Raw genomic sequence first — 15769 nt, 5'->3', positions numbered from 1 at the left:
AAATATAAAAGTTACGCTCTTGTGCCTGTAAAGTCCCATTGCTAAGGGGGAAACCATTTTTCCTACTTAATTTAAGGGATGTTGGCCATACAAATAATAAATTTAGGAGGGTAGGAGGTTAAATTGCTATAAATATATGACTTGATGGCTGTAGACAGCAAGGGAATAGACTGTCCCTTTTCAGATCCAGCATTACTTCACTTACAGATTCCCACCTTTATTAAAACACCCGGCTTCCTAGTCAAATGCAAAAAAAAAAAAAATATATATATATATATATATATATATATATATATATATATATATATATATATATATATATATATATATATATAATATATATATATAAATAATTTTATAGATTTCTTAAGTGCCACAAAAAAGCAACTTACCATGTTTCCTAGCAAGATGGCGGAGTATGGCATTTGACTGATACAAGGTAAAGTCTCCATCCTTGAATGCTGGAATTTGGCCAAATACCTGACAAGCAAAGCAAACATTCAGAAAGGCAAACATTCAAAAGAAACCTGTATCGAGAATCTTCGGTTTGCACCGGTGACCTGAAATTGCTAGCTGGTAGACTTCTGCTTATACAGTGGCTTTAAGCCCCACTGGGCAAACATACAGAAGATTAAGTTTTACTACACCACCTTTGCATCCTCAAAATGCCACTACAAGACACAAAAATGAGTAAGAATACTTGTGGCTTTATCCAATTGGATGCAGCTGCTGTTCAGCTACTTCAGTTTTTCAAAATAGTAGACAGGAGGTGCCCCCCGAGATCCACTTATGAATTTTAGCCAGTTCTTCAGAAATTGGCCTAAATTTGCATAGTGTATTGGTTTGTTTTTGTCTCCATAAAACCCACTCCCAATGGAAGGGAAATGTTCTGAATTGAGGCAGGATGGAAAAAAAAAAAAAAAAAATTATATATATTCTACTTGGCTCTCTACCACCCCAGACCAGTTTTGTTCGGGTGTTAAAGTATTGAAAAGCCAACTATCAGGGGGAGATATACAGCCAAGCATTTAGTAAGGTCTGTAAAGTTATTCAAATACAAGGACAATGAATCAATCTTACCAGTGTGCTTGTACAAGTTTAGAGGCTTACCAAACAATTTCTAATTCTGTACAGCCCATCAATTTACACTTCTGTCACACTGCAGTATTGCTTGCTTAAAGGGATTATGCTTCCAGTGCCAAAATAATAATCATAAATTAGCCAGGGGAGAGGGAAATGCCAGTTCTGGAATTTAAAAGCTGCTGGCATACAATACATGGTGGACACAGACCTGAGAAGCATAGAAAGGACACAACTGATCTGATAAGGCCTCTAAAGAAATGACTAGTGCAGTGCTAAAGAAACTACAATAAACCTTAAAATTTCCCATTGCACCATCCTGTATTCAAAGAAAGCACTGTACTAGTTTAGTTTTCGCAAGACCCCATTTTTAAGGATGCGGGTGATTGTATGCAAAATCTGTCTCCAAAAGTAGCTGTGCGCTTTGAGGCAAAGTGGTGAGCTGGATATAATGGTTAAACAGCTTTAATCTGTGGAGTATGAAGGTGTCTCATCCATCTAAAGCTTGAACAACCAAAGCAGCAAAGGTTTGTAGTACATTTTACGCCCAACACGTGCTACTCACCCATTCAAGAACTTAGAGAAATGCTATTTAGCGGCACTAAATGACTGCCAAACATGCTCCTTCATTACGTCTACCATTGCAAAAAATAGGATTTTTTATAACAGCTTACCTGTAAAATCCTTTTCTTTCGATGGACATCACGGGACACAGAGCCACAGTAATAACTGATGGGTTATGTAGGTACCTTTAGGTATTGGACACTGGTCACACCCTAAGCAGGAAGTTCAACCCCCAATATAATCCCCCCCCTTCCAGGGATACCTCTGTTTTGTAGCAAAGCAATATAAGTGTATTAGAAGAGGGGCGGGACCTCTGTGTCCTGTGATGTCCATCGAAAGGAAAGCCGTTAGAAAATAGGATTTTTAATTTCTCGAACATCACGGGACACAGAGCCACAGTAATAACTGATGGGATGTCCCAAAGCAATGCCAACTGGGGGGGGGAATCACAACCAAGTAGGGTGCAATCAGACCTGAGAACCCTGTAATGCTGTATGCAGTACACTACGCCTAAAGGCGATATCCTCATGTTTTCTTACATCCACCTGATAAAATCTGGTGAATGTATGGACTGAAGACCAGGTTGTGGCCTTGCAGATCTGAGCCATAGCGGCCTGGTGATGCACTGCCCAAGAAGCACTAATAGCCCTTGTGGAATGTGCCCTGATCTGAAACGGAGGAATCTTCTGTTTCAAACCGTAAGCCTGAATAATCAATTGTCGAATCCATTTAAAAAAATGGTAGCTTTTGACACTGCCTGTCCTCTATTGGGACCCCCTGGCAGCATGAACAAAACATCCGTTTTGCGAAATTTGAGCAGATGCTTCGATAGGTCTTGACTGCTCTTACTACATCCAAAGAATGTAGTGACCTCTCTTCTGGAGAACAGGGATCTGGAAAAAAGGAAGGCAGAACAATGTCTTGGTTTAGATGAAAATCTGAAACCACCTTCGGTAAAAAACTAGGATGAGGGCGCAATACCACTCTATCCTTGTGTACAATCAAATAAGGCTCCTTACAGGAAAGAGCTGCTAATTCTGACATTCCAGTAGAAGAGATGGCTACCAGAAAAATTAGTTTCCTCGTCAGCAAGACCAAAGGAATCTGACATATTGGTTCAAAAGGCTGTTTCTGTAACAACGACAGAACCAAGTTCAAGTCCCAGGGGTTTAGGGGCGCCCTAACCAGAGGATTAAGACGCATCACCCCCTGCAGAAAGTTTCGGACCAAAGAATGCGAAGCAAGTGGCCGTTGAAACAATATTGATAAGGCCGAGACCTGGCCCCTGATGGTATTCAAGGCCAGCTTCATCTGTAATCCTAATTGTAGAAAAATCAAGAATTCTACCCATCACATATTTTCTGGGACGCCAACCCCTGGATTCACACCAGGATACATAAGCTTTCCAGACTCTATGATAAATCATTCTGGAAGCGGTTTTCCTTGCATTGATCAAGGTAGATATGACAGGGCCTGAAAGCCCACGACTCTTCAGAACGTGGGTCTCAATAGCCAAACCGTCAAATTTAGAGTTTGTAAGGCAGGATGGAACATTGGACCTTGAGATAACAGGTCTGGGCGTACCGGTAGGGTCCACGGGGAACCCACCGTCATCCTTACTATTTCTGCATACCAAGTCCTTCTGGGCCAAGCGGGGGCCACCAGAAGTACTGACTTCCTTTCCTGCCTGATCCTGCGAAGGAGTCATGGCAGTAGCAGAATAGGCGGGAATGCATAAATCAGTGAGAACCGATGCCACGGAATCACCAATTTTTTGTTGAATCGGGATGCAAAGAGATCTACATCTGGAACCCCCCCATCTTTGGCATATGGCCCAAAAGACGTCAGGATGCAGAGACCATTCCCCTGGGAGTAACTGCTGGCGACTTAGATAGTCAGCCTGCCAATTCTCTATTCCTGGAATGAAAACTGCCGATATGCATGGCACATGCATCTCTGCCCAGACTAAGATCTGGTTCACCTCCTTTTGAGCAGCTCAGCTCCGGGTGCCTCCCTGATGATTGACATAAGCCACTGCTGTGGCATTGTCGGACTCGATCCTGACCAGGCAACCCTGTAGCCTGATAGTCCAGGCTTTTAGGGCTAGGTATACTGCCCGGATGTCCAGAATGTTGATGGGTAAGGTCCTCTCGGTCTTGGACCATAGCCCCTGGATCGCAGACTGTTCCAGAACTGCTCCCCAACCCGACAGACTGGCATCTGTTGTTACCACCGTCTGGGTAACCGGTCCGAATTGATTCCATGTGGAAGGACTGTATCCTTAGGAATCGATTCAGATCTCTTAAATCCAGAACGGGTCTGACATCCCCATTTGGTTTTTGGACCATAAAAAGGTTGGAATAGAAGCCCAATCCTTGATCCTTTGTGGGAACCACCATAATGACCTCTTGCGACAAAAGTCGCTCTAACGCTAGAAGGAGCAACTGCTTCTTCTCTGGGGACACAAGGAGAGGGAAATTCTTGGAACTCCAGCTTGTATCCTAAGGTTACCGTGGAGATTACCCATCTGTCCTGGAAGTCCTCCTGCCAGAGCTTTGAGAACTGTAGCAGTCTTCCCCCCACTCAAGCGAGCAGGGGCACCCCTTCATGAAGAGGCCTTAGTGTCTTGTCTAGAAGAACTTTTCCCCCAGGACTTCTTTTGTCCCTGGGGTTGACTCTTGTTTCTTGCCCCAGACGGAGGAGGCCGTCGTGACTGCCTGGAGGCTGATGCCCCTGGCACTGGGGAAAAGAGTCTGTTTGAAAGAGGGACGCTTACTCTTCTTTTTAACAGATAAGAGAGTGCTCTCCCACTAGAGAACCTTTGAATGTAATTATCCAAGTCTTCTCCAAACAACCTTGCACCCTGAAAAGGAACCAGAAGTTTCTTACATGATGCTCCAGCTGTTCAAGAAAAACCTCGATGACCTGCTTTAACATGGTCTCTTAAGTTTTGACAGACACCGATCACTGCCACTGCAGGCTGAACTACTGAAACCTGCTAAGGAGAAAATATCCTTCAATAGGGATTCCATCCTTTTAACCTAAGACACTGGCATAAAAAAACGGAGGTATCCCTGGAAGGGGAGGGATTATATAGGGGGGTTGAACTTCCTGCTTAGGGTGTGACCAGTGTCCAATACCTAAAAGGTACCTACATAACCCATCAGTTATTACTGTGGCTCTGTGTCCCGTGATGTTCGAGAAAGAAATGTTGTTTTGTGCCGAACCCATATTTCCTCATTGTCTCACCATGAAAATAGGAATCCTTTTGATAAACTTCTAGATTGTAAGCTCTAACAAGCAGGGCCCTCTGATTCCTCCTGTATTGTATCATAATTGTCTGCCCTCATGTTGTAAAGCACTGTGCAAACTGTTAGCACTACACAAATCCTGAATAAAAAACTTACAGCTTCTTTTTTGAGGTCTCCTTTCATCCAAGTATCAATTGTCACCACCTCTTCTTTCCAATCCACACCCTGGTCACTCAATAGCATACGCATGGCTTCACAGCGACCTGACACAAAGACATTAAGGATTGGCTGAAAATACATTTGCCCAAAATTTAAAGCAGAGTTCCACCCATGATTGAATCACCACATTATTGCAAGTAAAACTTTTGGCAAAAATTTTGGCTTACTGCTTGTGGCTAGGGTGTCTCTTGTAATCTGCCTTTTCAGGGCCATGGCAATGCAAGTCATTTCCTGCATCGCCTCTGCTCCTGGGAGAAGTGGGTCATTGTTCCCAGGAGTCAGTTGGCATAGCTGCAGGATTGCATCTTTCCAAACAGTAAATGACGTGATGAAAGGCGGATCTAAGTGCCTTTTTTTTTTTTTTTTTTTTTGAAAAAAGGGGGAAGTGGAACTCTGCTTTAAGCAACACCTACATATAGCACCAATGTTTACAACATCAAAATTACTTGTGTACAGGATGCCAGGCATGGGTCCTGGACAGGAGATGTGGCCTCATTATTTGAGTTATGGTCCCTTTAAGGGGGGGGGGGGGGGGGCGCAATATAAATACAGTTTTTGGAGTACTCCAGGTGTCCTGGTTAGAAGGGGGGGGGGGGGGAGGACTACACCCCACACAAGTTTACAGTTTCTGCATAATTGTCAAGTCCTTATACAGGAGCCAGAATTTGGACTACTGGAGAGACTGAGTGAGAATGCCTGCCAACCCTTACAATGGCAATTGTGGCCCTAGAAATGTTAGCAGAAGCAAAAAGTGGGTGTCTGAGGTGGAGTGGAGCAGAATACAGGTGTGAGATAAGTGAACTTTCTGTGACCGAGACATAATTGCCAAGCTCTTGCAACATATTTGGACCTGAGTAGGCAGTTTTCTTCCCCATGTCTACCAAGCCACTTTATGATCATACCCATTATTGGCAAACTGATTAGTGTACAGGCTATGCTGTGTTCACGGTAACCACTGGCTTTTGGAGGAGACTATGGGATAACCGACTTACCGATTATGGCCCATGGAGGAGACCAGGGATTTTGTATGCTTTTTCCGATCAGAGCATGGAAAAGAGATGGGTCCGGAAATCCTTTTACTGGCTGGGAGTATCTACTGGGATTATGCAGCCAGGATGTCCCCAGAACAGCGGTGTGTCTGCAGGAACATTATATTAGAAAAATCACGCAGACGAGCCTTCACCAGCCAGGGATACGCAACTCACCTTTGGCATATTTCTTATCTTTCCTGGCTGGTCTTCGAGAGTTGCATAATGCAGCATTTGCCCATTCAAGACAACAGACTGCAGCTGAAGATTTCACATTTGAACACTGAGATTATAAGTGCCTGTTCACACCTGAGCAGTGTTGCTAGAAGCTTTTAATTTGAAGTAGTATATGGGCTTATTCTGAACTACTATTGGATTCTATGAACTTTGTAAATGAAATAAATAATTTTTTTTGCACAATTATATTGCAGAACACATGGGAGATTATATATTACACCTACATGAACTTTATTTTCATAAATTGTCACTTTAGGATTGGGTGGTTAATGGATTAGGAGTTTTGAAGCACTAATGTATGGCACAACAATCAATTCTAATATATTTTAGGGTTTTTTATTTGCAGCTGTTGCCAGAATGTCTGGGGTGGGCACTCAGACTAATCTAGGTGCCTAGCTGTTAACCAGTAAGTCAAACAACTGTCGGCTGATGATTAGGTTGCTTTTTGAAGTTTACATTGTTCATGTAGTGACCAACGCCATTTTTGAAGTGTATAAAAACTTGTATTTCAGTTCAATAAAGTGGTTCCCGTTTGCACCCAAGCTAGTGTTGTCTATTGCTTGGGTGCAATTCCCAGCTATAATATCTGGTTCCTGTGTTCCAGTGGCAAGGAAGAACTGTTTGGCGGAGGCACCGAGGCAGTTCATCACATTCACCATTTCAGGAAAAAAAAAAAAAAAGGAAGAAGAAGGGAGAAGGAGGAGAGGCTAGGGAAGAAGAGTGGGAATTAAAATCCCCAGACTGCTACACCAGCTGCATTGGCGATGGCAGCTCATCACCCATGGGGGGGGGGGGTGGTTAATGTAGGGCGTTAAGTTTACCTCTCATTTTTGCTGAAATGGTGAACTTACAGAGCTACACACTTGAGTCATGTTCCAAGATTTAGGCTTAATAAAAATCAGAACAGCCAAAAAAATATGTAGTACAGCCAAACTCAGTTTATAGTTGGGAATACACACCATGCAGGAGTAAGGCACAATATACTGGCCACTTTGTTAGGTACACCTTGCCAGCCTGGATTGGACCCACTTTTGCCTTCAGAACTGCCTTAATTCTTTATGGCATAGATTCAACGAGGTGTTGGACATTTCTCAGATTTTGGTCCATATTGACATGATAGTATCACGCAGTTACTGCAGATTTGTCAGCTGAAAATTTATTATGCAAATCTTCCGTTCCCACCACATTCCAAAAAGGTTCTCTATTGGTTGGAGATTTGGTGACTGTGGAGGCCACTGGAGTACAGTGAACTCATTGTCATGTTCAAGAAACCAGTTGGAGAGGATTTGAGCTTTGTAACAGGATGCATTATTCTGCTGGAAATATCCATCAGAAGATGGGAACACTGTAGTCATAAAAGGATGGACATGGTCAACAACAATGCTCAGGTAGGCTGTGGCATTTAAATGATGCTCAATTGGTACTAAGGGGCCCAAAGTGTGGCAAGAAAATATTCCCCACACCATTACACCACCAGCCTGACTTGATACAAGGCAGGACGGATCCATGCCTTCATTTATGACTCAGGCAATGTTTTTCCAATCTTTCTATTGTCCAATTTTGGGGAGCCTGTGTGAATTGTAGCCTCAGTTTCCTGTTCTTAGCTGACAGGAGTGGCACCTGGTGTTGTCTTCTGTTGCTGTAGCCCATCTGCTTCAAGGTTTGATGAGTTGTGCATTCAGAGATGGATAGTCTGCATACCTTGGTTGTAACGAGTGGTTATTTGAGCCATTGTTGCCTTTCCATCATCTCCTCTGACATCGAGGCATTTTCATCCACACAACTGCAGCTCACTGGATATTTTCTTTTTTGGATCAGTCTATGTAAACCCTAGAATGGTTGTGCGTGAAAATCCCAGTAGATCAGCAGTTTGAAATACTCAGACCAACCTGCCGTGGCAACGACCATGCCACATTTAAAGTCACTTAAATCCAATTTCTTCCCCTTTCTGATGCTCGTTTTGAACTTCAGCAAGTCGTCACCACATCTAGATGTCCAAATGCATCGAGTTGCTGCCATGTGATTGGCCGATCATCAATTTGTGTTACCAGGCACACCTAATAAAGTGGCTGGTGAGTATATTAATAATTAGGGATTAGAGAGATTAGGTGAACCTATCCTTTAAGGTTGAAGTAGCATGGCAAAAACAAATTCAGTGATGCAATAACCCATTTCTCAAGTCATCTTCCAGAACAGCTACACAAGAGATAAGACCCTCCCACCTAGACAAAAACGTATGAACCAGAATAATGTAGAAAGCTCACTCCTCCCAGTCCCTCAGTTTGTGCCAGACAGGGCCACAACTTTAGTTTGTTATTTTTTTACGGTCAGGCCATAATGCTAAGTGGCAGGGGCCTCCCAGGTGCAGTACTCCTACACAGCAGCAGGGATCCTGATGCTAGTATTGATTGATGGTGGATTAGCAGGTGTTTTGGGGAGGGGGGGGGGGGGGGGGGGTCCAGAACAGAAGGAGATAGATTTGGTTTCATCATCTAGTCAACCTCCTCCTCTCTTTTAAAAAGGTTATAGTTCTTAGAGAGAAGGAGATTTTGTTTGAGAACAAGGTCCATTAACAAAGTTAATTTCTACTTACCTCTTACATTGAAATAAACAATAATGTATTCAGGCACTGAAAATAAAAAAAACAGGTTATCATTTTGCAGGCACAGTAAAAACACAATATGTAGCAGTGCATTGTTCTTAAACAACATTCTTATAAATCAGAATGTTTTTTGTTCACCTCAGTGTCTAACTTGACAAGATACTTGCCCGTGTCTATGACAGGAGGGGGCTAGCTGCCTTTCCTTATACATTCCAGTACAGTTATGAGGCCCAGAGGGGAAGCAATACAATAAGCTAGCAGCAGACCAGAGCAACCTTCTGTTCCCCTCAATATCAGACACTATACAAGATACCAAGTTAAACATGGTTTAGGCTTTTCTACCTGGCTGATTTTAATATTGCATTGCTCTAAGCATAGTTTATATTACCATAGTTACACATTTTCTCCAGTTTATATTTAAACAAACATTTTCATTCAGCACTTTTGAGATGTGTGGATGGGGAAAGACTCCAAAATAGTTCAGGTGGGTTTAAGCTCTTCTCCAAGCACGCCTGAACTCTTCTCCTGAGTAAAGTATGCTCAGCCCACTGGCACTCCTCTTCCAAGGCGCTTATGGTTGAGGTCATGTGGGATGGATGAGAGAGGAGGGCCAGTGGGTATCAGCGCCAGAACAGGTAGATCTGCCACAGCAGCTTCCCTGTAGAGGAAGAACAGCCAGCTTTAATCTTTTCCATGTTGTCCAGATAGATCTCCACCTCTTAAAAGGTGTCCGTTTATAAAACTGAGATCAGCCGTGATCCTCAGGATCACGGCTGATCTCTGGGGTGTACCGGTTTATGTAGCAGAGAACATGTTCTCCGCTTCTCATCACAGTACATGACTGTTCTATCACAAACGGCCAGTTTATAAAAGTGAGATCTGAAGATCTCACAGAAGTTACACTGAAATATTTCCCTTCCAGATTCACCAGCTCAGAGGTGGAGAATCTGGTGCAATTAGAGGAAGAAGGATCCTTTCTTCCTAATATCAGCACCAGTGGGTTAAAAATGAATATATTTACTTAGTGATCACATGGGTCTGAAAACATGTAATTACACGTTCTTTTAAAAAAAACCTTTAGTTTCACTTTAACTCAGCTGAAATGTAATCTCACAATATCTCACGAGATTACAGGCAGCCCACCCACTGAACTGAACTGAGAGAAAAAAAACTTCAGTTTTATAAAACGTACACCAAAGTTAGCCTACCCTGATTTTATGGGGCAACAGCAAGTTAGATGATTAATGTATTGCTGCTTGAATTTACGACCAAGCATATTCCATTAATGGTTAACAGTGGTTATGGTTTGTACCAGAGGTTAAAGTTCATGTCACAGTTAAAACTTAAATAAACCAATAAAGGGACTGATCTACAGTTTCACTTACTTTGCGTTTTATATTGGTACGCTTTTATGGTATGATGGGCGTTAATGGGGATTGCAAGCCACAGATGCTTGCGTTTTAAAGATTTGGCTTTCAGTGTTAAGCCAGGCATACATGGAATAAAATTCAGCTGTTTAACAGAGGCTGGACGAATTTTGATCCATGTATAGGTAGCCTGTTGTCCCGATAGTCTTCTGTACAACCACCAGATTGGGTCACCCCCCCCCCCCCTCCCTAGCAGCACTGATCAGTTTATTCTGATGGTGGGGAAATCTACCCACTGTCAAAATACAATAACTTAGTGGGAAGTATTCCTCTACCCACATAAAGTGTGTAGATGGGGAAATCGGGCAAATTTTTTTTCCCTCCCTATTTAACCTGCTGGTTGAATGGAAAAAAAATTATATAATAAATATATATATATATATATATATATATATATATATATATATATATATATATATATATATATATATATATATATATATATATATATATATATATATCTATATCTCTTTAGCTAATGGCTACATCTTTTAAAGTGGTTGTAAACCCTTTAACAAAAAAAAAAAACAAAAAAACACCTGCAAGACAAAGGCATAATGAGCTAGTATGCATAGCATACTAGCTCATTATGAATTACTTACCTGAGATCGAAGCCCCGCAGCGGTTCACCGCTCCGGCGGCCGACATCTCTCGGGGGGGGGGGGGGGGGTGTTACTTGCGGGTATTGCGGCTCCGGCCAATCACAACACAACTGAAGCAACGGCACGTACGTGCCATTGCTTAAGTGCCAATGACGTCAGCAAATACAGGGATATCTCCTAAACTGTGCAGGTTTAGGAGATATCCAATGTAGCTACAGATAAGCCTAATTATAGGCTTGCCTGTAGTATAAAGTGGTTGTAAAGGGTTTACAACCACTAACTTGGCAAGAAAACAAGAAATACAATTCATTAACATGAACAGGGAGCCTGATGCCCTGAGGTGTTGCTCTGTTACAGCACCTCTGCTACAGAAAACGTATTACATAAGGCGTTAGTTGTACCTCAGCCAGTCTGCCTTCAGCAAGGTGTCAACAGCAGACATGTAAACAATGCAATATGATTAAAGGGGCTCTGATCTCACCGAGTTTAGTGATCTGCATGTCTGTCACATAACGCAACAAATCCAGGTGTGATCTTTATTACATGGCTCCTTTGGTCCAGCTTGGACCAATAGGCATGCATTGCTCATAGCAGTGGGCCCTCGTGGGAAGGACAATCATTACGTTAGCCAGCGCTAACAGTGATCGCTGTCGTCTTCCATCTGCACACCACCGGGGGGGGGGGGGATTTTTCACACACCTTGTATTCCAAAACAAAACACACGCATTCTCCAATTGGAGGCGCTGGAGATAGTGATGTGACTGCCCCTTCTGTCTAATCAAAGAAAGCTTTTTTTAAAAAAAAAATATATGTATAATTTACACACACACACACTTTTTTTTTTTTTTTTTTTTATATAAGGGGAGGTTCTGTGAATGAAGACCCCTAGAGGCAGTGGGGTGCCCAGCTGAAGATTGTGGCAGTCACTATAGTAGTGCCTAAGGGCATTTTCACACTGAGGCACTATCGCTAAAAATAGTGCCTGCAAAGCACCTCTTTCATTCCAGTGAAACAGCCTGAGTGCTTTCACACTGGAGCAGTGTGCTGGCAGGATGCTCAAGTCCTGCAAGCAGCATCTTTGAGGCACCCCTGCCCATTGAAATCAACGGGCAGCGCCGGCAAAACGCTGCTTTGAACCCTTTTTCGGCCACTAGCGGGGGTTAAAAGCGCCCGCTAAAAATAGCAGCGCTTTACCGCCGACACTGCTCAGTGTGAAAGTGGCCCAATACTACAGTGATTTGCTGCTTACACTCAGGTATGAGATGTATACCTACACTGCGCTAAGCTGGACCAATGGAAGTTTCCAATATAGATCATTCCTGAAGTTTGGGCTTTTAAAATCAACGTACACAAGCACCATTGGCACTATTATCATCATCTTCACCCCATTTCCTTCCAGGGTCAGCATCTTCAGCCATACAACACACGCTCACTGGAGTTATTGTATCACAATGCCAAGACATTGATTGTACACCCAGCTAAGCTTGAGCATCTCAGTGTACAATCTTTGGAGACTCACAAAGACCCCTTTCACACCGAAGCACTCAAAAACATCGGGCGTTTTTGTAGCGCTAGGAAAAAAAAAAAAAAAAAAAAAAAAAAAAATAATATATATATATATATATATATATATATATATATATATATATATATATATATATATATATATATATATATATATATATATATATATTTATTAATAATAATAATAATAATAATAATAACACACACACACAGTGGGGACGGAAAGTATTCAGACCCCCTTAAATTTTTCACTCTTTGTTATATTGCAGCCATTTGCTAAAATGATTTAAGTCAATTTTGTTTCCTCATTAAAGCGGAGCTCCGCCAAATTTTTTTTTTTTTTTTTTTTTTTTTTTAAAGGTCAGCAGCTACAAATACTGTAGCTGCTGACTTTTAAAACATGGACACTTACCTGTCCGGGGCGCTCGCGATGTCAGCACCCGAGGCCGAACCGTCTCTCGGTCCTCGGATGCTGCCGCCTCCATCTTCGGTAAGGGAATCAGGAAGTGAAGCCGTGCGGCTTCACTTCCCGGTTCTCTACTGCGCATGCGCGAGTCGCGCAGCGCAATACGGCTGGTCCCTGCTGTCTCTGGGACCCGTGTGTTTCCCAGCAGACAGCGGGGAGGAAACAGGAAGTGGCGTAAATAAGGCAGATTCTGCGGCTATCTATGCCGGAAGTGGGTACAGATACCTGTAATATACAGGTATCTGTACCCCCCTCCCCCCTGAAAGGTGCCAACTGTGACACCGGAGGGGGGGAGGAATCCGATGAGTGGAAGTTCCACTTTTGGGTGGAACTCCGCTTTAATGTACACACAGCACCCCATATTGACAGAAAAACCACAGAATTGTTGACATTTTTGCAGATTAAAAAAGAAAAACTGAAATATCACATGGTCCTAATTATTCAGACCCTTTGCTGTGACACATATTTAACTCAGGTGCTGCCCATTTCTTCTTATCATCCGTGAGATGATCAGAAGTGTGTACATTAATAAGGAAAAAAAAAAAAAAAAAAAAAAATGAACTGCGTCGGTCATGAGGAGCCCGTTTATATGGGTGCATAGACATCACAAAAAAAAAAAAAAACCCACCACACACACTCTACCTGGTGATCCTGCCATGAAGGTCCTTGTTCCAGCACTTCCTGTCATGGGGGGGGGCGCCTTTCCCTGTCTCCCTATTGTGTCCTGGCAGCGTGACCTGTTGAATGGGTGGTGGGGGGGGTGTTGTCTACAAGTAGTTCTTCCACATTCAACATGTTACACATGCATGATCCTCTAACAGCTGCAAATATTACACAGCCATTATTGCATGGCATTTGCAGCACATGCATAGATAGGAAACAGGCTGCAATGCAATACAAATTTTTTTTTTTTTTTTTTTTTTTTTTGTACAGTGCTTTGCAGCAAACAAATCTCATTTAGTTAAGGTTCTCATGTCTACTCCCCACCTTGGAAATGCAATAAAGTTGAAGGTAAAAGCACTAGACACAACACAGCTGTACATTTTTTGCAGATCAGATTGTCATGGACTAATGCTACTACTATGAAGTAGAGGGAACGTTTGCATAATACAGACAGTAAAAGTACATTGCTAATGTCAGCAATAGTAGAAGGCCTGTCTATCAGCTTGTGCAAGCAATAAAGCACACACCACATGTAATCGCTAATTGTTTGCATATATTAATCAGCTAAACATGCACTTACTGTTTGCTGGGACGGATGGCTAGCAGCTGCAAGGGAAATTTCACAATCACAGTGCTCTGGCAGTAATGCAAAACCCTCTTTATAAAGCAGATGGCGTGATCAGCTTAGGTGACACCCAGAACCCTCCCATAGGCAACAGAGGAGGAGGAGGTTCAATGTTCAGTGAGGATCAGGAAACAATACATTCATCACAGGCTCTATGTAATGCATTATAGATTGTCTTTGTTTTCATTGTTATATATCTACAAGCAAATGACATTTATGCACGAAGTTTTGAGTTTATTAATGAAAAGTGCAAGCTTTCTATTTTTATTTTTTCTTGGCATATGGCTGCTGTATGTGAAATGAACTAGCTCCATGTAAATAAGCCTCTCAAGTCTCATCTACAATGTTAAAAAAAACTGCCTGCTCACAGCGAACTGTGGAATTTCCATTTAGAATCACTAGAACTAGTGATTTAGAACTATTTAAAAAATAAAAAATAAATAAGCCCAAATTTTATTTGTGCAAAAACTCACTTTAAATCATGCTCTATACCCAGTTTATCCAACCATCGCTTCCCAGTGGTATATCATGCAACCTGTGCTGAATCCAAGACAAAGGGGGTAGCTATACCGATCGCAAAGTTGTCCGCGTTTTGCCTAACTGACCAGATGGTTGACCCGGAGGGCAGGTTCATCCTTTGGAAGGGGTACTGGAAAGATAAGCCGGTAACCCTGGCAAATATATATTGTCCTAACTCGAAACAAGTATCCTTGAAAGATACTCTCCTGAAACTAACCTCATTTAAGACAGGCCTCGTAATTTTAGGAGGTTACTTTAACATGGCTCTTAACCCACTCCTGGACACTCATCACTTCCGTTTTCTTCCTTACCACAAGCAAAGCTCCAATTAGCCTCTCTCACACTCCATGATACCTGGCGCACCTTGAATCCTGCAAGGGAAGGACTTTACATTTTATTCATCCCCACACAGCCGCTATTCGAGGCTAGATTACCTCTTCATACCCCAAAAGGATTTGGCCTACCTTTACGATGCGACAATAGAAAGCATGGTGCTTTCTGACCACCACCTGATCACCATGACCCTGCGATTCCCCCAGAGGGAAATGTTCACCAAGATCTGGAGACTGGATGCTTCCCTTCTTACAGATCTTGGTGATCTGGCCACCATTAAACAGACTATTGGCGATTATTTTCGCCACAATGACACGCCGGACGTTTCCCCCATGATTCGATGGGAGTCTCATAAATGTGTAGTGAGAGGACACCTGTTGACCATAGCGGCCAAGAAAAAGAAACAACACCAGGCCTTGATCTGGGAACTCACAGATAAAATATCTAAACTGGAAGCGCAACATATATGTTCGCTGGCCGTTAAAGTAGCAAACGAACTTGCTAACGCACGGGCACTCCTGCTAGAAGAACTGTTCAAGAAGGCACGGAAGCAACAGATGTTATCGCAGAAATTATTCTATGAACACAGTAGTAAGCCTGGAAGACTTCTGGCGAGATTTACACAAAAT

At 42.5% G+C, this 15769-nt stretch overlaps 1 protein-coding gene across 1 annotated transcript; it reads right to left on the bottom strand.

Moving 5' to 3' along the window:
• Window positions 1-392: 392 nt before the first annotated feature.
• On the bottom strand, window positions 393-14379 carry LOC141106497 (glutathione S-transferase P 1-like; the record flags this gene model as incomplete). The annotated part of the gene is given in 4 exon segments (XM_073597307.1): window positions 393-480; window positions 5052-5158; window positions 8973-9008; window positions 14244-14379. Coding segments are annotated over 4 exon segments (232 nt in total), but the record flags the coding sequence as incomplete, so codon positions are not given.
• Window positions 14380-15769: the final 1390 nt, after the last annotated feature.

This window comes from Aquarana catesbeiana, linkage group LG08 (genome assembly GCF_042186555.1).
Source record: "Aquarana catesbeiana isolate 2022-GZ linkage group LG08, ASM4218655v1, whole genome shotgun sequence".
NCBI classification, from domain to species: Eukaryota; Metazoa; Chordata; class Amphibia; order Anura; family Ranidae; genus Aquarana; species Aquarana catesbeiana.
Note: the sequence above shows the minus strand (reverse complement) of the source record. Positions and strands in the feature narration are given on the sequence as shown.